Source organism: Triticum aestivum, chromosome 4A (genome assembly GCF_018294505.1).
Source record: "Triticum aestivum cultivar Chinese Spring chromosome 4A, IWGSC CS RefSeq v2.1, whole genome shotgun sequence".
In the NCBI taxonomy this organism is placed as follows: Eukaryota; Viridiplantae; Streptophyta; class Magnoliopsida; order Poales; family Poaceae; genus Triticum; species Triticum aestivum.
Window position 1 is genome coordinate 450,006,995 of NC_057803.1, and position 26,219 is coordinate 450,033,213.

At 47.6% G+C, this 26,219-nt stretch overlaps 1 protein-coding gene across 1 annotated transcript; it reads left to right on the top strand.

Moving 5' to 3' along the window:
• Positions 1-396: 396 nt before the first annotated feature.
• Positions 397-24,245, top strand: LOC123086299 (ATP-dependent DNA helicase Q-like 2). Its single transcript, XM_044508048.1, has 21 exons — positions 397-697; positions 833-922; positions 1,515-1,735; positions 2,108-2,254; positions 2,330-2,545; positions 9,592-9,696; positions 9,768-9,872; positions 9,984-10,106; positions 13,465-13,553; positions 14,610-14,646; positions 14,722-14,755; positions 15,897-15,949; positions 16,029-16,106; positions 16,207-16,272; positions 21,569-21,635; positions 21,709-21,762; positions 21,898-22,005; positions 22,157-22,236; positions 22,673-22,751; positions 22,922-23,139; positions 23,226-24,245. The coding sequence occupies exons 2-21, from the start codon at positions 856-858 to the stop codon at positions 23,388-23,390; spliced, it is 2,112 nt and encodes a 703-aa protein (XP_044363983.1). The 5' UTR covers positions 397-697; positions 833-855; the 3' UTR covers positions 23,391-24,245.
• The last annotated feature ends 1,974 nt before the right edge of the window (positions 24,246-26,219 follow it).

Sequence of the window (26,219 nt, forward strand, 5' to 3'; positions counted from 1 at the left end):
ATTGTATCGCCGGCTCGCCCCCAGGGGGCGATTTTTATGCGTCGTGGGGGTGGGGGGCAACGGCTGGAGATGCTCTTAGTCTCTCGGAGGTGCTCATAGGAATATGAGGTGCGCATGTATATGAGCGCTTACGTCTTTACTGTGTTAAAAAAAAGAGTGTAGCCATTGACCTTTTCAAAAAAAGTTAAAAAATCTATTTTTTTGTGATGCAGAAATATTTTTTTGTAAAGTCCACCATGGAGCCCGTCCTCCATTTGCTCTTTTTTTCTTGACGTGTCCATTTGCTCTTTTCGATATGGTAGAAACTATCATCCGAATCGAAATCAGGGCTTAGCAAAATATTTAAAGACAAGAAACGGTGTGTAATTATAACAGAGCTGGAGGATGTTTTCGTAAATGCTCCAAAGAACCCTTCCTGCCGGTTCCTCTCCTCCCCAGTCCCCACCTCTGAACACCGGTGAGCGCCGCCTTCACCGCCACCAGCACCAACTCACCGAATCCAGAGCTCCCGCCTGTCATCCCGCCGTCGCCCCGGCATTAGTTCCGCTGTCCTCTACCTCGTGCCTCCCCGCCCGCAGGTCACGCACGACCCCTCGTGTTTCCCCATCTGCACCGGTGACCTCGACACCCCATCTGCACCGGCCTTCGTCTCGGTATCCCTGCTGTTCTGCTCTTCACTCTCGGATACAACCCACAGGCAATATTTCATCTCCCTCATCACTACAGCCTCCGCGCCCCTGCCTTCTTTTCCTGGGTTATCATCAAAATCCTTCCACTTCTGTATATGGTTAACTACATAATTAATCTGCAAAAATCATACTCTGTATTTCAGCAATTTAGGTGAAATTTTGAGGCATGGAGGATGAAGAAAACATCGAGGAAGAACTTTTGCTGGTGGAGTCGCAACTCAATGGACTACAAGGTCATCACTATAATCATCATCCACAATTGATCCATATTCCATAAATATTTCAGTTAAATGAGTTCGTTATCTGTATCGTTTGTCCATAACAACCCATCTGTAGGATAACCACGGTAGAGCCAAGAATGAGGGGCAGGAAGTTGACATACAGCATGTCTAGTTTCCAATTGCACGCCATCTGTGTGGAAACAGGCCAGCCACACTTGCCTGTAAAACAACCCCAAATGGTCTATTAGCGTATGCCCAGGTCCCAAGGATAAGCAATGACACCTTCTTTACTTAACTGATAAATACCTATCATGAACCACATTCATACTTCTAAATGCATAGTTTTGAACATGGCAACTTATTCCATGTACGTATATGGATGCGGTTAATGTCGCCACTATTAGTGCACTTGGCCCTGGGTCCCTCTTGTCCTCTTCAATTGATGTTAAAGGGCATTTTGTTATTTTTCCAGCAAGTGGTGTTATTTCAGACATAGAAACAGATGTCACCAGCTGTCTTTTCTGGTGTTTTTTTTTCTTAATTACACCTTTAACCTGTTTGAGTGCTACTGAGCTAGTTTTCCTCTTAAAATTATTATATGCAGACAAAATCAAGACATTACTTGATCAGCAAGAAGAATTGTATGAGCGCCAAGCACAGTTGAAGGCTATGCTGGAAATATCTAAAACTTCCAGAGATGCATCAAATAGTGCCCCTTCAGTTGCTCTGGAAGATTGGTCTGGAAAGTTCTCATGGGATTCTCAGGCTGATGACACTCGATTCAATGTATTTGGTATTTCTTCCTACAGGTCAAATCAACGAGAAGTAAGTTTGTAGCAGAAATAATATATCTATTTTTAATTTTGATGTTTACTCTTTGATGAACTGCTTATTAACCCGCAAAAATTATCCAGGATATATATAGTTTTTAACACCACAAGTGACATCTTATAATAACTTTATTTTGTGAAGAATCTTACGTTTGAAATTCTTCATATACGTAAGATACTGCTTTGTAGCATGTCAATTGTTTTATCCGTTGTATGTTGCTCAATGCCCTTTGATGTCTTTTTATTTTTTATCTCCCATTTCTTGGTAGTGTTGAACCTAATGCTATATACCAGAAACTATCTCAGTATTGTTAGAATTGTGTAGTTTTTTCTTGTTTTGCATTCTTTAAGCATGCTGTCCTTACAGATAATTAACTCAATCATGAGTGGAAAAGATGTTCTGGTTATAATGGCTGCTGGTGGAGGGAAGAGTCTGTGTTATCAACTTCCAGCTGTACTTCGTGATGGAATTACACTTGTCGTCAGTCCTTTGCTTTCGCTTATTCAGGATCAGGTGTTTAAGACTTTTCTGTTCTTTTGTTGCCCTATATATGCTCGTTCTCACTCTTGAGGATTTGTTTTATTGTAGGTCATGGGACTGGCGGCTTTAGGTATACCAGCTCACATGTTGACTTCCACTACCAACAAGGAAATCGAGAAGTTCATTTATAAGGCACTTGAAAAAGGTGAAGGGGAATTGAAGATATTGTATGTGACACCTGAAAAGATATCCAAAAGTAAAAGGTTCATGTCTAAGCTTGAGAAATGCCATCATGCTGGGCGTCTTTCTCTTGTTGCAATAGATGTGAGTGATGATATTTTCTCCCTTCGTTGCCAATGCCAAAATATATGCTGTAGTCTTTTGTTTATTTTATGATTATCTAATCTGCTGGTTTCATTGAACTATACATGATTGCAACACTTTTACATTATGGACCACACAATGATCACCTTTTGACTGGCTAAAGTTGGATCTTGTGTGATACTTACAGTGCCTAAGAATTTACTATTTACTTTGTGCTGGTTAATGTCGACAATGTCTATGTTTATTTTTTTTCGAGAAAACGCGTGAGAGCGTGCGTTTCATTGCATTGTAAAGAGGGAGAGTTTGGTTACATTCCTCCTAGGAGGTTGTTTACAAAGACTGGACTAATGGACGTCCCAAGTCTGGGGGGTAATGGCTTTGAGCCATAGCGCGCCTGCATTTGCCGAAAGGGCAGCCTCTTCCTTGATCTTCGCTACGAGGATGTTCACAGATGGGCGCGCTCCGTTGAAGATGCAGTCATTGCGGTGTTTCCATATCATCCAGGGGACGAGGAGGGTCACGGTGCCGAGGCCCTTGCGCATGGGCGCAGGGGCGGAATGTCGCGCCGATTGCCACCAGTCTAGAAGCGAGGGCTCGTCGTCGGGCGGGGTGCACGGGATCCGTAGCCAGCTTAGCGTCTCATGCCAGGTTTGCCGGGTGAAGGGGCATGCAAGGATGAGGTGATGCATGGTTTCAGGCGCCTGGTCGCAGAGGGGGGGGGGCACCGTGCGGGGTGTTGCAGCCCACGGCGAGCGAGCCTATCGGCGGTCCAACACCTGTCTAGGTGGGTGAGCCAGTAGAAGAAGCGGACGCGCGGCGGCGCCCAGTTTTTCCAGGTGAGCTTCCAGGCGGCGCAGGTCGTGGAGCCGGCAAAAGTGGCCGTGTAGGCCGACTTGGCCGAGTAGACGCCATTTGCGCTCCATCTCTAGATTAGGCGATCGGGCTCGGCAGAGAGGGTCGTGTCCTCGATCCGGTGCCAAAGCTGGAGGTATTGCCCGATCTCGTGAATGCCAACCGTGCCCTGGATATCTCGTGCCCAACGGTTGTCTTCCAGCCCATCCGCAACAGTTCGGAGTTTGCGACGGCGTTTGGGGATGCATGCGTATAGGAGCGGAGTGATCTCGCGGACGGACCGTCCGGCAATCCATCGGTCCTCCCAAAAGAGGGCGTCCGTGCCGTTTCCGAGCTGCATGGTGGTGGAGGCGAAGAAGAACGCGCGCTCCTCGGCAGTGAATTGGAGGTCGAGGCCTGCCCACGCCTTGTTGGTGTCCGTGCGGCTGAACCATAGCCACCGCGTACGCAGCGAGAGGCTGGTGCGCGCGAGGTCGGGGACTCCTAGGCCACCAAGAGGGATCGGGCGGGCAACTCGCTGCCAGTTGACGTGGCAGTGCCTGCCGTTCGCCTCCGCGCGCCCGGCCCATAGGAAGCCGCGTTGGATCTTCTCGAGCGCCTTGATGGTCTTCTTGGGGGGGGGGGGACAGAGCCAGCAGCTGGTGGATGGGGATCGCGCTGAGGATGGCTTTCACAAACGCGAGGCGCCCAGCCTTGTTCATGAGGTGCGCCTTCCAACATGGGAGCATGCCGGCTGTTTTGTCGACGACGGGCTGAAGCTGGGCTGCGGATGGTCGGCGCAGCGTGAGGGGGATGCCCAGGTAGGTGATAGGCAGCTTGACGATGGGGCAGCCGAGCGAATCAACCATAGGCGCGGTCTCGTCCGCGCCGGTGCGGATCAGCGTGGCCATGCTCTTGGCGAAGTTGACCCGTAGTCTTGAGGCGCGCCCAAAAAGTTGCAGGATGCTCTTGACGGCGGTGACATCGCTTAGGGTGGGGTGACAGAAGAGAATCATGTCATCAGCGTAGAGAGAGACGGATGGCATCGGCCGCCGAGGGTGTAGGCGTTGCAGAATACCCAGCTCGGTTGCGCGGTGGAGAAGGCGTCTAAGCGTGTCGACGGCGAGTACGAAGAGCTGGGGCGAAAGGGGGTCACCTTGGCGGAACCCACATCGGTGCCAGATAGCAGGGCTCGGCTCCCCGTTAACAAGCACCCTGGTGCTTGCCGAAGAGAGAAGGATGGCAAGCCAGCCGAGGAACCTGGAGCCGAAGCCGTATCGGCGAAGGGCATCGAACAGGAATGGCCATCTGACCGAGTCGAAGGCGCGCGCCAGGTCCAGCTTCAGGAGCACGCGTGGGGCACCGAGCTGGTGCAGCAGACGAGCCGACTGGCGGACGAGGATGAAGTTGTCGTGCAGACTGCGTCCGGGGATGAAGGCGTTCTGGCTTGTGCTGACGAGAGTGTTGAGCTTGGGCGCGAGGCGCAGCGACAGGACTTTGGCGAAGATCTTGGCGACCAAGTGAATGAGGCTAATGGGCCTGAAGTCGCCGAGGGCGTGGGCGTCGGCGCGCTTGGGCAGCAAGGTGAGTAGCGCTTGATTGAGGCAGCTGAAGCCACGACCTCGCAATGTGTAGAGCTGGCAGAAGACGTCGACGAAGTCCTGCTGAACGGTGGGCCAGCATGCGCGTAAAAATTCAGCCGTGAAGCCGTCGGGGCCGGGGGCTTTGCGCGTGGGGAGCCGTTTGACCGCCTGCCAGATCTCCTCGGCGTCGAACGGGGCATCCAGGCAATCCCGGGGCGCCTCCTTGCCCAAAAGCGCGTCGAAGTGAGCGTAGGCAGCCGCAGCCATCTCCGAGCGGTCGGTGACTACGCTCTCACCGACAAGGAGGCTATGAATCCTGTTCTTTTGGCGCCTGTATGTGCATTGCCGATGAAAGAAAAAAGTGTTGGCATCGCCGTCCTTGGGAGTGGCGAGGCGGGCACGTTGCCGGGCAATTGTGCGCTCGAGGGAGGCGAGGCCAAGGTATGACGCCTTGATTTGCCGGCGCAGCCAATCCTCATGCAGGGATAGGGCGTGGTGGTCCTGTGCTGCATCAAGCCGGAGGAGGAGCTCTCTGGAGATTGCCAGTTTGAGCCGCACATTGCCAACTGTCTTCGAACTCCAGCTTGTGAGCATGCGCACCGTGGACTTCATGCGGAGCATGAGCTGCCTGAATGGGTCAGGGTCATGGACGGAGTGCCAGGTAGCCGTGACGATGTCCTGGAAGCCATCCAACCGGATCCAGAATTCCTCAAAGTGGAATCGCCGGTGGGTGGGTGGCATCGGGGCACAGTCAAGTAGCAAGGGGCTGTGGTCCGACACGACGGAGGCGAGGCAGCGAAGATGGCACTCCCCGTGGAGCTCTTCCCAGTCTGCCGTGCAAAGGACACGGTCAAGGTGAACGAGGGTCGGGGGTGACTGCTCGTTGGACCACGTGTACCGGCGTCCGTTGAGGTAGATCTCCTTGAGCGCGAGGTCGTCGAGGATGCGCCGGAAGCGACCCATCATGCGGTGGTTCAGGTGGCCATTGTTCTTGTCTTCTTCACGATATATGAGATTGAAGTTGCCACACACCATCCATGGTCCAGGGCAGTCCACGCGAATGTCGCGCAACTCTTGCAAGAATGCGATTTTGTCGGCGTCTAGTTGGGGCCTTTAGACCACGGTGAGCCACCAGGGCGTGCGAGCGCTCGATGGGTGAGAAACCTTGGCCGTAATGGCATTTGCCGTGAAAAGAGGATCGGTGATGGACACCTCACGGCTCTTCCAGGCAAGCATGATTCCGCCGCGAGTGCCAACCGCGGGAAGGTACATGTAGTCGTCGAATTCCGAGCCAAGGGTCTCAAGGACAGTCGACGAGCAAATCAAAGTCATCTTCGTTTCCTGGAGGCAGACAATGGAGACATTTGCGGTAACAACGAGCGAACGGACGGCGGTGCGGCGAGCGCGCGCGTTGAGGCCGCGCACGTTCCAAATGAGCATCTTGGGGTTGTGATCCATTGAGGAGAGGTCGACGTCGTGGCGCGCGGCGTGGCTATGCCTCGATGGGGTTGCCCGCAACCATCATGGTGATCGGCGCGATGGTGGGATCTGCGGGGAGCTCGCGATCAACCAGAGCGGCGATGGCCGACAGGACGGATAGGGGAATGGTCGCCGCGAAGAGGCCCTCGTATGCCTGCATCTCCGCTGCGGTGATCCTCTGATCAACTCCGACAATGCTGAGGGTGCGCAGAATGTGGATCTGGGCGCGACTCTCAGCTGTCGGCGGCGCGGCCGTCTTGCGGGCGGTGGACGTGGCCGATCTCCCATGCCTTGGGGTGAAGTTGGGCGGGATCCGTCGCTGGCGCCGGCCAGGGATTGGGAGGGCGGCGTCTATCTGCTTGGTTGCGGCGGCGAGGAAGTCACCCAGGGTCCAGGCCGTAGGCGCCGTGACGCGCAGTCGGGAATGGCGCATGGTGATCGGGGGAGTTGCAAATCGCGCAGGTGGGCAAGGCGAGTGGGCGGATCTTGTCATGTCGCTCGGGGTCCCATGTTGGGCCTCATGATGGGCTTCAGACTGGGCGTGGCGAAGGGCCTCGGGGCCTTGCTGGGCTGGAGCGGCGTCCAAGGTGGATTCTGTGCGCATCACGGCATGCACGGGCGCTTCTGGAGGTTCCTGGACGGCCTCGGCTGGCCCCGTGGGATTGGTTGGGTGTGCCGTGGTGGGTTCCATCTCTTGCGGTGTCTCCGTGGACCGGTCCGCAATGGGCGCGGCCTCAGCAGCCAATGGCAGCGAGGGAGCAGCAAAGCGTCCCGACAGCGGGTCCGGCGTGACCTCCAAAGGCTGGGAGTCGGGGACCTCGCTTGCCAGGGATTGTCTGGCTGGGCTGCAATCCAGATCCCCATGCGTGTCAGGGTGATCCACGCCTGGCACGACTGCGTCACGAGTGGGCCTTGGGGGCAGGCGGGATGTCTTGTTGCGCGGGCGAGGGGTGGGTGCCAGCGCTCTCAGACTGGCCGCGAAAGGCGCCAGCCAATGGGCGGGTGGCAACCGCTGCCAGGTCACGCGGGTCCTCCGCTGTTGGGCCACAAGTGGCAGGGTGAGGGGGCAAAGCAGCCGCAGGGGGTGCAGCTTTTGCACGTCGGGCCGCTTCTGCCATCCTTCTTTTCTTTCCACCGCGCTTTCCCCTTTTGGCAAAGCCGCGGGAACTGCGGGGGCCACCAACAGCGGGCCAGGGGGCCATCGTGCGGCCGGTGGTTTGCCTTGTCGTCGGCGGCACCGCTGCGACCGTACGGGTACGGGAGCCTGGCTAGCCAGCATCGATGGCAATGCCATCAGCGCGGGCACGGAGGTTGGACGAGTGCCAGCCCACGGAGTCGATGGCCATGCCATCCGCGCGGCCATCAGGGGCGTCGGAGGTGCGGCGGCGCTTGCGCCCGCGTCGATGGCCTCGGCCGCCCTCATTGCGGCAACCGGCGCCTCTGCCTCCTGCGCCAGGTGCACCGTCCCACGGGCCGCGATCTCCGTTGGCGGTCGGGGTAGGCCGCCCGACCGCGGCAGCGGCGGCGATCGTGATTGACACCGGGTATTGGAGGGTGCGGATGGTCGGCGGTGAGGAGCGGATGCGAGCTGGGATGGATTCCACGATCTCGAGGATGGCCGCCCGACAGATGTTTGCTAGGTCGTGGGTGCGCGCGGTCACCCGGAAGGTGGCGAGGTCAGCGCGGGAGCGCGTGCTCGGGTGAAGCCGCTCTACCCAGCAGCTGCCGCCTAGAAGGTGGCCGTGGACAGGTGCCAGGCCTGCGCCGGGATGCCACGCAGTTCCGGCTGCACGGAGTGTTCGAGCGAACCAACATCGGCGCGGGCGAGCTTGCTCCAGGGGCGTAGCGCGAGGGTGAACCCGGGTCCGCTGATGAAGTGGTCGCCGGCAAGGCGGTCCATGAGCTCGCGGGTGGTGAAGACGAGGAGGAAATCCTCCGGGTGGTAGGCGTGGACGGTGAAGTCTCCAGGGTGGAGGTCGAGGGAGGAGTACAGGACGTCCTCAACGTCGCGTGCAGCCACGGCCGGCCTATCTCCGGTGATGGACACCACCATGCCCCGGCGCAGCACCAACTCTGCTTCTTCCATCTCAACAGAGCGTGAGAGAATGACGCATGTAGGAGCCTGGTCTGTGGGCAAGGGGGTCGGAGCCGGCGGTGGCGCGGCGCTGCCTGGGCTACAACGGCAAGGGTGGCCGCGGCAGCAGGGGGGGGGGGCGCAGCACGCCGCGGCAGTACTTGTAGTAGTCACGGGAGCTGTGCCCAGGGTAGAGGCAGCGGCGGCACCGGACGTCGTTGGTGCACTCGCGCACGGGGTGGCCGGGCTCGAGGCAGCGAAAGCACAGCCCGGCGGACTCCTCCAGGGACGGGCTGCGACGTCGCTGCGGGCGGGGGGGGGGGGGGTGTAGCAGCCGAGCGCCGCGCACCACGACGGCGGTTCCTGCGGCGGGGGGGTCTGGAACTGGAAGCCATCGGCGTCGATTTCCACGCCGCCGTTGACCCGGTGGACCTCGCTGCGGGGGCCGAGGCGAGCGGCCGCCGGGACGCGCGTGTTGGGTGCGGCGGGCCCGCGCATCGCCGGAGGCGGGGTGGCCGCCGGGCCGAGCGCGGGGGGGGGGGGGGTCCTAGCGACCTCGCTGTAGGACCGCGTCGGACTCCAGCCAGCGCCGCGAGCCGGCGGAGCTGAGGTCGAGGTCGCCGGAGCTGCCGGGGGGGGGGGGGGGGGAGGGCTACCGGCGGGGTTGGTGGGGGCTGGGCTAGGAGGAGCGCGTGGGAGCGGAGCGCCTCATCACTAGGAAAAAGCAATTTGATGCTTTAGCTTGTGTATGTCTATGTTTATTCAGTCTCTCTCTAACAATATTACTACTGTTCAAATATGTGTACTTTGCCTATTATACTAAACTTCCCCTCACAGACTAAAATAAGAGATGCACAAAAAAAGTACGGTTTGCTCTAAATAATTTGTGACATGTTTTGTCTACTCATACAAGAAGAGCAATTAATCTTGATTATTCTGTTGACTGTCCACATTTTCCAAGCTGTTCATCACCTCATATTATTTGTAGTTTGTACCTCATGTAAGAACTATAAGATCAACCCATGCTTTCAAGCACAATATTATCTATGTAGAGTTACCCATTGACAACTATCATGTAGGAGGCACACTGCTGCAGCCAATGGGGGCACGATTTCCGTCCAGACTACAAGAATCTGGGCATATTGAAGATCCAGTTTCCCAGTGTTCCCATGATAGCTTTAACTGTGAGTTATGCAAGTGAACTCAAGTTAGAAGAAGTAAAAGTTTGTGAAGCAGAAACTTTTGTTTTTTGTAGGCAACTGCAACAAGTAAAGTGCAAATGGATCTGATAGAGATGCTTCATATCCCAAGATCTGTCAAGTTTGTCAGCACTGTTAACAGGCCCAACCTTTTCTATAGAGTATGCTTTAGTTTACTTTTCTTGATACAACCATGAGAAAGTCTATTGCAGAAGCACACAGGAAGGGAACATAGGATTTAACCAATTTACATGCTGATGCCCATCATGTAGGTATATGAAAAGTCATCAGTTGGAAAGGTTGTTATTGATGAGATTGCAAATTTCATAAGCGAATCATATCCAAATAACGAATCCGGGATAGTGTATTGTTTTTCCAGGAAAGAATGTGAACAGGTTTGTAGACCATACAATACTGAGATGCTTTCATTTCAATTGTTTGCTGGTATGTAAATTAATATCTGTCATTCCAATAGCTGTAACTCTAACCTCTCCATTTAGTTTTAATGTGTGGTTTACATTCTTTCAGACTTTACGCTATCTGTTAGGTCATATAGACCCCTCCATTTAGTTTTAATGTGTGTTTTACATTCTTTCAGAGTTTACGCTATCTGTTAGGTCATATGATCTGATTTGTCAAATAGTAAACTAGTTGACTCAATGCTTGAAATATTTGTGGTTTGAGAGGGGCATACCAACCGCAGGGTTCTATAGCACTGGCGGCGCTCAGGGTCAGACAGCGTTGAGCGCTATGTTTAGGTCAGCCAGCCACTTGACCAGTATGGGCCTGGGCCTGGGCCTCATGGGCCAGCAGGGATGGGCCACACATACAACACTCCCCCTCAAGAGAGGTGGTAGATATCTATCATTCCCATCTTATCACACGCTAAGCTGCAGTCTCTGGTTCCAGCCTTTAGTCAAGTAATCTGCAATTTGTTGCCCTGAACTCACATGCTCTGTCTTGATAATCCCAGCATCCAGCTTTTCTTTGATAAAGAATCTGTCTGTCTCCACATGTTTGGTTCTATCATGTTGAGCTTGGTTGTTTGCAATAATTAATTGCCGACTTCTTGTCACACCATACATTCATGCAACTGGTCTTAAATATATTCAGCTCTTCTAATAGGTTCATTGTCCTGAGACATGGCTCTGTATTCAGCCTTTGATTTGATTTGGAAACAACAGGTTGTTTCTTGCTTCTCCAAGACACTAGATTTCCTCCTACAAAAACACAATGTCCTGAAGTTGAATGCTTGACCTCCAGGCAGCTAGCCCAATCAACATCACAATAACCATCTACAACAAGGTGTCCATGACTCTTGAAGAACAGTCCTTTCCCATGAGTACCTTTCAAGGATCTCAAGATTCTATATACTGCCTTAAGATGTTCACTTCTAGGCTCATGCATGTATCTGCTCACAACACTTAGGGCCAGTTCTTTTTTAAGCCTCCTCCTCCCCAGCTTTTCCCATAAGCCGCCTCTCTCATTCATTGGGGCTTCTGCACTAGTTATGGGATAACTAATTTAGAAGCCTCAACAAATTTACGAAGCGGCTTTTTTTTAAGCTGGGGAGAGGTAGCTTATTTTTTAAGCCACCCAAAAGAACTGGCCCTTACTGCACATTCAATATCTGGTCGTGTGTGACACAGGTATAATAATCTTCCCACCATACCCCATGTCATACACCACCCGTCTAAACTTGTCAAACCAAGCTCTTGGAGACTGCTTCAATCCGTAAAGGGCTTTCTTTAGCCTGCAAACCTTGCCAGCAGTCTCAGAAGTCGAGAACCAGGTGGGATTTCCATGTAGACCACCTCCAGCAAGTCCCCATGCAAGGAAACATTCTTCACATCAAGTTGATGTAAAGACCACCCGAATTGCTGCACAGTAGATCAGAATCCTCATAGTGTTCATCTTCGCTACTGGGGCAAAGGTCTTATCGTACTCAATGCCGTATGTCTGCTTGTACCCCCTCGCTACAAGCCTTGCTTTCTACCTTTCAGTCTTTCTTTCTGCATTCTGCTTCACAGTGTACACCCACTTGCAGCTGACTGCCTTCTTTCATGTTGGGAGGGGTGTTAGTACCCATGTCTTGTTCTTACATAGAGCCTTCAGCTGCCCCACCATGGCCACACGCCACTTTGAGTCCTCCTTTGCCTTCTTCCAGTCTGTTGGAATTGACATAGATTGAAGAGAAGCAACAAATGCTTTGTAGGCCAGAGATAATGCTTCATAGGAAACATAATTTCCAATATCATTTACATTGAACCCATACCGTTTCTAAGGTATCCCTGCTGTTGCTCGAGCAGTTTTTTCTGAAACAATTGGCCAATCAGTTGACCCTTTTGCAGCCACTGACCCTTCAGCCTGATCCCTGTCAGAAGATGGAAATCACAGCAGTACTACCCTGTCGTTTCGTCAGTGAGTGAGGGGCAATACCATCATATCGCTTCCGTGAATACACCTTCAGTGGTTCTCTTGCTCTGCTGTCCACCTTGGCACACTATCAATTTCGCCAGTGCAACACCATCTTCTCACTTCCATGAATATACCTCTAGCTGCTCCTCTTGCTCTGTTGTCCACGTGGGCACACTACCAATTTGAGCCGATGAACCAACCTGCACATCACCAGTGGAAGTCGATGCTTGTATCACAGGAGCCACAGGAGTTAATATTGAGCCGCCTAGTTTGCCTAGTGACTATTGCATCTGCATCTGCTGTGTGCTACTACTCTCCCCTCTTGACCAACCTCCGGTTGGAGACATTAATCAAGTCCTTCAAACATGACAACCTAGATTAGTTTTCTTACCATAAAAAGGTTCCGATTCACGGAATGTAACATCCATGCTCACAAATGCCCTCTCAGATGGAGAATGGAAAGTTAGAGCTACGGAGACAAACTTTGGAATCGAAAGGTTTTAGGCTTAGTAGAACTAAAACTGAGTACATGAGGTGTGATTTTAGTACTATTAGGCACGAGGAGGAGGAGGTTTGCCTTGATGGGCAGGTGGTACCTCAGAAGGACACCTTTGGATATTTGGGGTCAATGCTGCAGAAGGATGGTGATATCGATGAAGATGTGAGCCAGCGAATCAAAGCCGGATGGATGAAGTGGTGCCAAGCTTCTGGCGTTCTCTGTGACAAAAGAGTGCCACAAAAGCTAAAAGGCAGGTTCTATAGGACGGCAATTCGACCCGCAATGTTGTAGGGTGCCGAGTGTTGGCTGACTAAAAGGCGACATGTTCAACGGTTAGGTGTAGCGAAGATGCATTTGTGTAGTAGCATAATCTGAATAACTGTTTCCAAAGAAAATTCTGAATAAATGGAAGGGCAACTGAATACGTAGACAAGAGTACACATTATGAAATGAATACATAACATTCTCGCAAAACGTCCATTGGTTGGCTGGCATGGACAAGATTATTGGTGTACTACTTCACAAAAGGGCAAAATGAGCTGGGATGGTAGATGGTGAAGTAAAATTTGGAAAGTACAGCATATAATGAATAGGGAATTATTTAATGGCATATGAAAAAACGAGTGTTACTCAGCAGTAAGCAATTTTTCCTAAATTATATTGTAATATTGAGTATTTGAGTTTCGTATGCTAGTATTTGTTGATAGATCTGCCAGTCGAACATGACTCACTCTTGTAGTTTAAAGTGGCATTCATTTTCTGCAGTCTGGACCAGCACAATTTTCCTTTGTGCTCTTGCACGTTTTGTTGAAATCATGCACTTCACTGACAAACAGGTTGCCAAAGAATTGCGTGGAAGGGGTATTTCAGCAGATTATTATCATGCAGATATGGATGTTGTTGCTCGTGAGAAAGTTCATATGCGGTGCGTTGACAATTTTTATTCATTTTTTCTCTGAGCTGAAATTTTCTCTTTGATGATGGATTTTCTGTTACTCTCGTTCCAAATAGATCACATGCTTATCACAACATTAGTATGTACCTTAGATGTATTAGGATATGTTAGAAGAATTCTGTTTATCAACTTTATAGCAGTCTCCCTGCATGAACAAAATGAGTTTCCTTGTATAACTCTGAATTCTTCTCATATCATGTTGATAGTGATAGTTCTCCAGAAGTTGATGTCATTTATACCCATTCTGGATCCTTATAACTAAGGTGCCTCTGCGTTTATCTGAAATATCAAATGGAACATTTTGTATAATCTGCACCAGTTGAAGTCAAAGCCCACTGACTTTGGGAGGGACAAACCTACTCTTTTAACACCCATTTATTTGGGAAACAAACGCCATATAAAGTTTTTTTAGCTATACCTGCCCTGCCCATGAAAAATATATAAGAACTAATATCAGAATGAAAGTCTACAGTTCAATAAAAAAACACTTTGCCTAATAACCACAGCATGTCCAACCGATCAATCACTGTTCTGAACAGTGAACCCCTGAACATGTGTAGTATGTTTCTGAATCCTAATTTAGTTGGAAATTACAAAGTTGTGTTGCTGACCTCTCTTTGAGTATCCGAGCCATGTAAATGTTGATGCAAGAATTATTCTGGAAATTGGTATTTCATTAAGTATCACTTTGTTTGTCATGTTGGGCAGGGTGCCACACGCACAAGGATAAGGACAAGCAGCTGGCTGCTTGATTCCTCGATAACCTAGGGAATTCCATGCCAATTAGTTTCCAAGTTTGTTAGTGCTTGCCTTATGGTTTGAGCCTTCCTTTTCTCCCATCTCTCCATATACACAAAGGAATAGCCATGCAATCGTACCCGCTATTGATAAACCAGAAAGTGGAGATTAAGTTCCAAACCCTAAGGACACGGCATTATTAAATTGTTTTTCGTGTGTAAATCTGCATTTTGAGCTGCTATCTCTCGTATGGTTGCATATAACTAGTCCACTGTTTCTTTTCAACAGTTGGAGTAAAAGCAAATCACAGGTCATTGTTGGAACAGTATGTGCTCTCCCTCCCCCTCTGCCCCCCCCCCCCCCCTCTCCTAGCATTTAATCTGTCCGTTACATTATGTAGGTGGCTTTTGGAATGGGAATCAATAAACCAGACGGTACGTGCAGTTTTGGACTTTGATCACAATGATGACATCTGTTCAAGATGTAGATCTATACTTAACTAATCTAATTATCTTGATGCCTCAAGTTTCCAAAAACTGATGAAAAGTTAGCCCATAAGCTTGGACTAGATACCCGTAACCAGTTTTTGCGTAGTTATCGAGGCATCCATGTTGCACTAGCACTTATGTGGTACTGGCACATGTCATCCATGTACTGTTCCTCTCCACCCTCCCGGCAACTCCTCACTCTATATTCTGTCTTTGTCTTTTTCCTTGTAGATTTATATCGATAGTAGCTACGGTTTCCACCATCTCCACAACTCTCTCCCGCCATTTATGCTCTACATCCCCTCTCCTGACACAGTAGTGAGTAGTGACGCAATTAAATTGAGTAAGAACGCGAGGGAGTTGAGGCTGAATGGCTGATGTTTGATCTGTAGGACTATAAACCTTATAATTAGTAAATTATCCTTATGAGCCACCGCACAATCTCTTAGCAAGTTCCTATGTTCTCTTATGCCAATGCAATCCAGCATTTTCCCTATTACTGTGTTTGTGGAATATTACGAAACAAAGAAGCCCTAGACTTTGATTTACATTGGATCGCTATTTGCTAGAGATAGAGTTTGGGTTGTATTTCATTTGAGATGTAGAATTGACTCTTAAGCCTCTTAGGAGGATAACCACATCGGATAAATCATATCTTTGAACCACTTATACATGTTTGTGGGTATAAATATCTTCCTGAGTTCATTCACCTTCTTGCACCACCTTCGCAAATTAAGGGACCTATGGTGCGATACTCTTTGATATTCATGTCCTTTCTCTTTGATAATCCTTAAAATAATTAATTGATACTGTTTATTTGTTCTTGTTTTTGCCTAGTTCAGGAATGATTTAGTCATGCCATTTAGTCATTTACTGGATGTGCTCATGCCTTTCCAGTTGTCGTGGGATATTTGAACATAGGATATTCAATTATGTGCAATTCCTCCTGTATAATTTGAACAAGATTACTGGGGTACTCATTGTTGAGTCTGAAGCCGTTAGACTGGTGATATGGAGCAACTAGGATTATTATGTTTGCAACTATACTATCTAGGAAACTAAATACATATTCCATTTGGTTCTGCAGTCAGGTTTGTGGTTCATCATAGCCTTAGCAAATCTATGGAGACATACTACCAGGTACATCTAAGTATTGTGTTTTTCAGTTGTCTGACACTCTGACGATGTGGTCCCTTAAAATAGACTTCCGTGACTTCAGGAAAGTGGTCGGGCAGGGAGAGATGGACTGCCTTCAGAATGTGTTCTATATTATCGGCCTGGTGACGTTCCCCGCCAAGTGAGGCTAAACCGTCTTGTTTTCAATTTTTGTTGTGAGTTCTGCGAGGAGTTCCAATTTTCATAATCCCAGATTCCCTCTTGTTATGTTCAATGAACAGAGTTCGATGGTCTTCTATGAAAACTGTGGTCTGCAAAATCTTTATGACATAGCGCGATATTGCCAGGTACATTTCGCAATCATGACACTATCAATTTTTAAGAAGCCAGAGGATAGTAGGAAGTACTCTTTAACACTTGATTTTCTTTTATTGATCCTGCCTATACCAATTTCATGGATTTTTGTCCCTTCCATACTAACAACTGTAAACGAAGCCTTCCTATATGATTTTGGTCTACTGGGTATCCTATCTGGATATTCATTGTATGACATGGTTACAATAACTACTGCTGAACATGTGCGGGATAGGACTATAAGCAACAACAGGTAAGCCTTTAGTCCCAAACAAGTTGGGGTAAGCTAGAGCTGAAACCCATAAGATCTCGAAACCAACTCATGGTTCTGGCACATGGATAGCTTACTTCCACGCACCCATGTCCATGGCTAGTTCTTTGGTGATATCAGATGTCTCTTTACGGACTCCTCCCATGTCAAGTTTGGTCTACCCCGACCTCTCTTTTGACATTATCAGCACGCTTGGAGCTTCTGGAGGCCTGCGCTGTATATGCCCAAACCATCTCGGACGATGTTGGACAAGTTTCTCTTCAGTCGGTGCTACCCTAACTCTCTCACATATATCATCATTCAAGACCTGATCCTTTTTTATGTGGCCACACATCCATCTCAACATGTGCATAATGTCCATGGAGGCATTTTAACGTTATATGAACGTTCTTGCTAGATAATTACTCTTCAGGCATAGAACACAGCTCTCAGAAATACGATATCTCAAGGATAGCCAATTAGGGATAATAAAGAGCCTTGGCACATCTATTTTCATAAAGCAAGAACATTAGTAAATTGCAATTTATCCTTATCTACTACATCCTCCCAATCCCTAATCTAACCCTCACTCAGATCAGCGGTGCCGCCTGCCATACTCCTGGCGCTATTTACCCTCAAGTGTAGTCCATGACATGTATAATAAGAGGCTAATAGCACATGTCAGCTTCTGGATCCATTGGATCCAATCAACTCCATTGCAGGAGACATATTCAGGCTTTTGATCAATAGGGCCACTATTTTAGCCTAGTTCAATTAGGTTGCATTTTGTATTGATGTGGACTATGATAATCCAGTTTTCCCAAACAGCTTTTGTCCATTTTTGTGTTCGGGTAACCAACTTTTGCCTGCGTTTGTGGCTATTTTACCACAGCAGATTATAAATAGTTCAGCACAGCACAGTTCAGCAACGACAGATTGAGCCTTGCGAGCTGACTGCTTAGAACAGAAGTAAACCTAAAATTAAGTGCCATTGAAGTCTATAACAAATGAACATTTCCAAGCGGTCATGGAAGGAAACAATGCAATAGCAGGGATGCTCGGCAAAGAGGAAAGCGGCAGTGCATCCCATGAATAGCAGCATGGTCTTAGTAGAGGGGGAGGCAAAGGAGTCGTGAATTCGTAAAGCGGCGAGGAAGTTGCAGATCTGTGAGCGGAAAGATAATTTCCTCCCTTTGGTCACAAGAAGTTGATCTAAACCCCAGAGATGACACAGAATGGGTATACAAACACACGGTCTATCTGGCCTTGGGAAAGGTTCCCATGTGGTTCCAGGACCCCCGAGGGTTGTAAGCTGGATCAGGAGGAAGAGTTGACAAGATACAAGATATTGGGAGGAATATGAGGTTAGAGAAGATGTAGATCTCACTAGACAAGTTCTCTAGAAAAACACGACTAAATCAAGTTAAATAGTGGGAAGGGCCTGTACCATAATCTTTCATATAACAAGAAAGGAATATAATATTCCTGGTCTGGTAATTGGAGATAATGTGCGTTTGGTATTTTAACAACAAAAAAAACAACAACAATCCGTCAAAAAACAAAAACAAAACAACAACAACAACAACAAAGCCTATAGTCCCAAACAAGTTGGGGTAGGCTAAAGGTGAAACCCATAAGATCTCGCGACCAACTCATGGTTTTGGCACATGGATAGCAAGCTTCCACACACCCCTGTCCATGGCTAGTTCTTTGGTGATACTCCAATCCTTCAGACCTCTCTTTACGGACTCCCCCCATGTCAAATTCGGTCTACCCCGACCTCTCTTGGCGTTATCTGCACGCTTTAGCCGTCCGTTATGCACTGGAGCTTCTGGAGGCCTATGCTGAATATGCCCAAACCATCTCAGACGATGTTGGACAAGCTTCTCTCCAATTGGTGCTACCCTAACTCTATCTCATATATCATCATTCCAGACTCGATCCTTCCTCGTGTGGCCACACATCCATCTCAACATGCGCATCTCCACCACACCTAACTGTTGAACATGTCGCCTTTTGGTCGGCCAACACTCAGCGCCATACAACATTGCGGGTCGAACCGTCGTCCTATAGAACTTGCCTTTTAGCTTGTGTGGCACTCTCTTGTCATAGAGAATGCCAGAAGCTTGGCGCCACTTCATCCATCCGGGTTTGATTCGATGGTCACATCTTCATCAATACCCCCATCCTTTTGCAGCATTGACCCCAAATATCGAAAGGTGTCCTTTTGAGGCACCCCCCGCCCATCAAGGCTAACCTCCTCCTCCTCGTGCCTAGTAGTACTGAAACCGCACCTCATGTACTTGGTTTTAGTTCTACTAAGCCTAAAACCTTTCGATTCCAAGGTTTGTCTCCATAACTCTAACCTCCTATTACTCCCATCCGACTATCGTCAACTAGCACCACATCATCCGCAAAGAGCATACACCATGGGATATCTCCTTGTATATCCCTTGTGTTCTCATCCATCACCAAAGCAAAAAGATAAGGGCTCAAAGATGACCCCTGATGCAGTCCTATCTTAATCGGGAAGTCATCAGTGTCGACATCACTTGTTCGAACACTTGTCACAGCATTATCGTACATGTCCTTGATGAGGGTAACGTACTTTGCTGGGACTTTGTGTTTGTCCAAGGCCCACCACATGACATTCCGCGGTATCTTATCATATGCCTTCTCCAAGTCAATGAACACCATATGCAGGTCCTTCTTTTGCTCCCTGTATCTTTCCATAAGTTGTTGTACCCAGAAAATGGCTTCCATGGTCGACCTCCCAGGCATGAAACCAAACTGATTTTTGGTCATGCTTGTCATTCTTCCTAAGCGGTGCTCAATGACTCTCTCCCATAGCTTCATTGTATGGCTCATCAGCATAATTCCACGGTAATTAGTACAACTCTGAACATCCCCCTTGTTCTTGAAGATTGGACTAATATACTCCGTCTCCAATCTTCTTCTGGCATCTTGTTTGCCCGAAAAATGAGGTTAAAAAGCTTGGTTAGCCATACTATCGCTATATCCCTAAGGCCTTTCCACACCTCGATGGGGATACAATCAAGGCCCATCGCCTTGACTCCTTTCATCCTTTTTAAAGCCTCCTTGACCTCAGACTCCTGGATTCGCCGCACAAAACACCTGCTGGTATCATCTAAGGAGTCGTCCAGTTCAATGGTAGAACTGTCATTCTCCCCATTTAACAGCTTGTCAAAGTGCTCTCGCCATATATGCTTAATGTCCTCGTCCTTAACCAGGAGTTGGTCTGCTCCGTTCTTGATGCATTTGACTTGGCCAACATCCCTCGTCTTCCACTCCTAGATCTTGGCCATCTTATAGATGTCCCTTTCGCCTTCCTTCGTGCCTAACCGCTGGTAGAGGTCCTCATACGCCCGACTCCTTGCTTCACTGACAGCTCGCTTTGCGGCTTTCTTCACCATCTTGTACTTCTCTATGTTGCCTGCACTCCTATCCAGGTATAGGCGTCTGAAACAATCTTTCTTCTCCTTAATTGCCTTCTGGACATCATCATTCCACCACCAGGTATCCTTAGAGTCGCTTCTCCTTCCCTTGGACACTCCAAACTCCTCCGAGGCCACCTTACGAATGCAAGTCGCCATCTTCATCCACACATTGTCGGCATCCCCTCCTTCCTCTCCCAAGGGCCCTCCTTAATGACCCTCTCCTTGAACGCCTTAGCTACCTCCCCCTTGAGCTTCCACCATTTCGTTCTAGCGACTTTGGCACACTTATCCCACTGGACACAAATCCGAAAGCGGAAGTCAGCAACCACCAGCTTATTAGGTATCACCTTACAATCTAGGCACACACGCCTATCTTCTCTTCTTGAGAGGATGAAATCAATCTGGCTAGAGTGTTGATCACTACTAAAAGTCACTAGATGTGATTCTCTCTTTTTAAAGAGGGTGTTAGCTACGATCATGTCGTAGGCTAGAGCAAAGCTTAAGACATCTTCTCCTTCTTGATTCCCGATGCCATAGCCAAAGCCCCCATGCACCCCTTCAAAACCTGTGTTAGATGTACTCACGTGGCCATTGAGGTCTCCTCCTATTAAGAGCTTCTCGCCAATAGGTACACTCCTAACCATGTCCTCCAGGCCTTCCCAGAACTCCCTCTTGGTGTTCTCATTGAGGCCTACTTGCGGGGCATACACGCTGATAACATTGAGAACCAAGTCCCCAACTACCAGCTTGACCTGGATATTCCAGTCCCCCCGTCTCTTGGCGTCTACCACTCCATACTTGAGGCTCTTGTTGATCAAGATGCCTACACCATTTCTGTTTACAGCCGTCCTCGTGTACCACAGCTTGAAGCCGGTATCCTCCACCTCCTTCGCCTTCTACCCCCTCCATTTGGTTTCTTGGATGCAAAGGATATCAGCACCTCTCCTCACCGCTGCATCAACTAGCTCCCGAAGCTTCCCTGTCAGATACCCTGCGTTCCAGGTACCTAAGCGGATCCTCCTTAGCTCCTAGGCTCGGCTAGTTTCCTTACCCTTCGAACTCGTCAAGTCAAATGCGAAGACCCTTGCTCATTTTCCACTACATCCGGGCGCTGTTGTAGCACGCCACTAAGGATGTGACGACCTGATCCTTGCTCACTTGCCACCGTATCCAGATCAAGGTACGGCGCGCCACCGGGAGGGGGGGGGGGGGTGACGGCCCGGCCCTTGCCCATTTGACACCACACACGGGTTCTGATGTGGTGCGTCGCTGAGAGGGTTACGCCCCAACGAAAATCTTTTGGGTTTCATCTCCATAAGAGTGGCTGAGTTTTTACATTGGCTCGCCAAGCCTATCACAATCCTCCTTTACCCGGGCTTGGGACCGGCTATGTTGAGACAACATAGGCGGAGTTGGTATTTCAAAAACAAAGTGCAAGAAATTATCCGTTCAGTCCCCCTTGCTTGAATGGATAGAAAGGTATATTGATTTTCTTAATTAATGTCGCGCTACCTTTTGTTGCTGCTGGTCATGTTGTATTTGACAGTAATTTCTGACTGCAAGCTTGTTAAATTTTTGCAGTCTAAGAAAAACTGCCGTCGTGGTGCTTTCTTTCAACATTTTGGAGAGGCCGTGCAGGAATGCAACGGTATTTTCTCAGTACTTGCGTCTATCCAAGATCTGAACTTTCTAAATCTTGATATTTACATAGTTTCTTGCAGGAATGTGTGACAACTGTGTTTCCAGTATTGAGCTCAAGGACATAGATGCTACCTGTATGATGATTCTACCATTTTAACACGGAACTACACATTCTTTAATTATAGCAAAAATAAATAAATAGAGATATTGTTTTTTGTGCGTGTGTGTTATCCTCTTGTCGATGATGGGTTATGTGACTTCTTGTTCAGACCATACAAAAATCACTGTTTCACTTCTCCAAGAAATGCAACAAAATGACCAAAGAGCTACATTGCTGCAGCTAGTGGATAAGTTCAAAACAAAGTGGAAACATTCAGGTAAATGTCCTCGACTAATACTTTTCTGATTCCAGTAAGTTGGTGAATTCTGTATTTTATGTTCTTTGCCTGGTAAATGTTGCATCACACAAGAGTCTTAAAGTATCTCCTCTGAGCCGAGCTGACACTACAATTGGGAATGCTCAAGCAGGTTGTTCAAATGAAGCAGTTGATCTTAAGAAGGAGGAAATTGAGCAGCTGATAGTTCAACTTATACTTGACCGTGTTTTGGTATGTGTATCTCCATTTTCGAATCTTATGTTGTCGACAAATCACTCCTATTGGACTCTCTTTTTGTAACAGTTCATGGTAATGCTAAATGTCTATTTATATGTAAAAACTTCATAAGAACTATCATGACTACGATTACGAAAACCAGTCATAGCTGTGACCATGATGCTAAACATATTGAGCACTGTATTTTAATGTTGGAAATTATTAAATTACCTGAAAACATTTTTATGCTTTTAAACAATTGGTGCAACACATCTTTTGCTCTTTGTACGTCTGCAGCCACTTGTTGCATCTCCAATGTGGTGAATTACCTATATAATGCCACTGCATTTCGCAATCTAAACATTGTAGTTTGAGCTGTTAAACATCTTTTTATTTGCCCCAATGACCTGGATTGGCAACGATTGCTAAAATTCATCCTTTTCCCTCCCAGAAAGAAGAATTTCAGCATACTGCATATACAACCAATGCATATGTTGTCTTAGGACCACTGTGGAAGCCAGCATTGCAAGGTAAATGATTCTTTTTTCTTGCAACAGTCCATTTTACTTTATCATCATTCCATGGAAGTCATTGAGTACATGTAAAGGCACACATGCCACTGTCTCCATTGCTGGCTTGTTGCTAAAAGAATTACAAAAATACTTGTGGATTATGGTGTGAACACGCTTTCACTATGCAGGGAACAGACCGGTGAAGCTAACTAGTGCTATTCACTCTCAAGATAGTGGTGATAGATTCAAAAGTGCAAAGCGCAATCAGATGAGCAATTTGGAAGCTAAATTGGATGACCTGCGTAGAACCATCTCTTCTCGTAATGGGGGCATATTCCCGCATGCAGTTCTTTCCACGGAGCAAATTTCCCTGCTAAACTGCCATACTCCAACCACTATTGCCGAGGTAAATCTTGGTTTAACTTGTTATTTCCAGCTAAGTAGATTGCCAGTGCATCTCCAACATGTGCATTTTTTTTCAATCTCGTGCAGCTAGAAAAGCTGATAGGGAAGGTAAAGACCGACAAGTACGGTAGCGACATCATTGAGGTGATGTGGTCAGAAACTGGCAGTGGAAAGGACAGTGGTGATGGAGCTAAGAGGCAAAAGAAAGATAAGGGTGTTGTTTTCGTTGAGAGTGGCGAGGAGGAAGGCTAGCATTACCATGGGTGAGTCAAGTGTGCATGCTCTGACAAGGTAATATACATTTGATTTGAGAGGGTATGTTAGATAATGGTCTGGGCTGAAATGATTTTTCTCATCATTTTCTGAAAATAAAATAGTTTTTCTGGTTTGTTTTGGGAATGGTTTCATTTGGATGGGCTGGGGTGGACAGATGAGAAATATAGTTTGGTTTGGTTCAGGCTGTGGAAGAGGACGTTTTAGTTTTGTCTTGGGTAGGCTGAAAGTTTTTGTTCTGAATTCCTTTCAACCTGTGGTTCCTGTTAGTCCCATAGTTTTGTGCCGGCTATTTACCAACCGAGCCAGAGCGGCCAATCGCTCTCCACCTCCGCATTCGGCGTGTTTTGCTTGTCAGTGTCATCTTCTGGCTCTCCACTCCTATGTCATCTGGTTCTCGTTGGCGGCGTGTACCCAACATCTTCTGCTAGGCCATACTTGTTCAACATTGGTTGATATGATTTACTGGACATGCTCACCTTGACAGACCTGAGCAAGAGATTTCGTTCCTAATCATCCCCTTCATGTTCAGCTCACACCATATGGATTAGTGCTCTCTGACTGCTCCACGTGGATTGAACTGGATGTATATGTATGGCATATCTTCATAAGCTAGTTTGCATGCTGAACTCGAAAGAAACAGGGCTGTATGGGATTGTGAACTTGGATAAGTTTTTCTTGACATGATCTTTCTCCAGATGAAAACTTGGTATCTTGATGGTATTCTATATGTAATTCTTGTGGTGGTCAGAAGTGTAGTTCTTGATGCTACTATGAGCTCTTAGATCTTCCATGGGGTCTCGATTTTCAATTGATTGAGCTTGTTTCCATACAGTATAAGGTTTATATTAGTCGGGCCTTCTAGTTTTGTATCCTCTGGCAGTATTTGTTAACTGAAACTCTGCATCCATGATTCAAACTTATAGTAACCTAATTCAAGAGAGTTGCATTTCTGCGCATTACGCCATTGTTCTTCCTGTTGTAGCTGAAACAAACTTTCCCAGTGGGCGCACCTCATTGTTTCTATCCTTATTCTCTGTACTAGGCTTATTTTTTATTTATCAGATCACTTGATGTTTCAGGCGGGAGAGTGTTTAAACAAACCATCCTAGAGTAGTTGAACGGAAGTAAGCAATATTAGCAAATGAGGACGAATGACTGACAACACGACAGTAGATTTTACTGAGCTGGTTACCAGGAAGATAAGATGGTGATCAAAAGGGTGTAGAAAGATGGAGCCTCTGCTCACACCAAATGGAGTGAAGCTGTAAAACCCTAGGAGGATTATTTTCGAGAAAACGCAAAGGACCTTTGCATTTCATTTCATGGAAAAGGTAGAGCAAGCCTCCTAGGAGGTGAGAGGTACAGAGTCAAACCATAGGAGGATTATGATAACGAAGCAGATGTGTTGGTGTGACTTGACTAGTTGTGGTTGGCTGAAATAACATTTTTTGTTGCTATTACCATTTTTCTGGCTTGAGAATATTGATTCTTTCAGAGACCATACTGCTGATCTGCAGGGCACCTGAATGTTTCATGGGAAAGGGATGAACTCCACATCTAGGGTGTGAACACACAAAGATCGTGGCTTCCACTTCTTTTTAAAAAGAATTATAAGGCGTCCACATTTTGGTCTGAACATCGCTTCCTGGACCGTCTGATTGTTTGATTGGTTCGGCCGTGTGGTGTCGAGTGCACTGGTGGCTCGTGGTGTAGATTGGATTATGGATTTATGGGAGCTAAGGGCATCACTAAAGTGGACCCTCAAACGGAAGTACCTTTCTACACCCAGGAGCAAATGCTCCTGGTATGAATAGAAAAAATAGAAAAAATGTTTAAAAAATTCTGAAATTTTTTTGTGACATACTTTCACAAATGTTTGTTTTGCACGCAAAAATTCATTGGAAATCACATTAGTGGAAGGTGTGCCAAAAAAAAAATTAGAGCTCCAATATGCTTTTGTAAGTAACATTTTCAGAGCATCAATTTTGTTTTTTTACCACGCTTTCCACCAATGTGATTTTGCAATGAAATTTTGCAGGCATAACAAACATTTGTGAAAGTATGGCATAAAAAATTCAGTTTTTTTGAATTACTTTTGAATTTATTTGATTTTACCGTTCACACCAAGAGCATTTGCTCCTGGGTGTAGAAACTCCACGTCCTCCCTCAAACCTTTACTATATGTCCAGGCCACAATGTCAGGTTCACTTTTGCCATCCGACGGGGGCTGCATATGTCTACTTAGCAATGTATCGAAGAGACAACCGTGCGGGAGCCAAAGAATGTTAGAGCTAAAGAACATTTCGTTGCGTATGAAAGAGTGTTAGAAATAATCATTACCCTTTAAAATAAAGTGCTAAAGAATGTTATTCCTACTCATTTAATCATGTAAGCATGGCATAGCTCGGTCTTTCTAACATAAAGTATAAATCATGATCATCCCGGTGCCAAACCAAGCAATTGTATCATACTTTTTCTTGCTTAGGTTTTTCAACTTCACTTAATACATGAGCGTGAGCTATGGACTTAACACTTTGGATGGCAAGGAGAATGTTGATAGGGGTTTATAAGGAAAGATTTTTTTTTTTTTTTGAGAAAGTCTCGCATCAACTCGGCGGATTGTTAGGCAATGTAGAGGCTTACAATCGATATTAATGTGAGGGTTAGGAATTACCATGCAACAGATGCACTAGAGCTATAAGTGTATGAAAACTCTCTATATGAAATTAAGTGGTGTGCATCCAACTCGCTTGATCTTGAAGACCTCGAGCATTTGAGGAAGCTCGTCATAGGAATATACAAGCT

Coding starts and splice junctions, on each gene's coding strand:
- LOC123086299 (XM_044508048.1), top strand. CDS start 856: ATGGAGGATGAAGAAAACATCGAGGAAGAACTTTTGCTGGTGGAGTCG. Junction 14,647..14,721: donor CACAGGTCATTGTTGGAACA/GTATGTGCTCTC, acceptor TACATTATGTAG/GTGGCTTTTGGAATGGGAAT. Junction 15,950..16,028: donor CTATGGAGACATACTACCAG/GTACATCTAAGT, acceptor CCGTGACTTCAG/GAAAGTGGTCGGGCAGGGAG.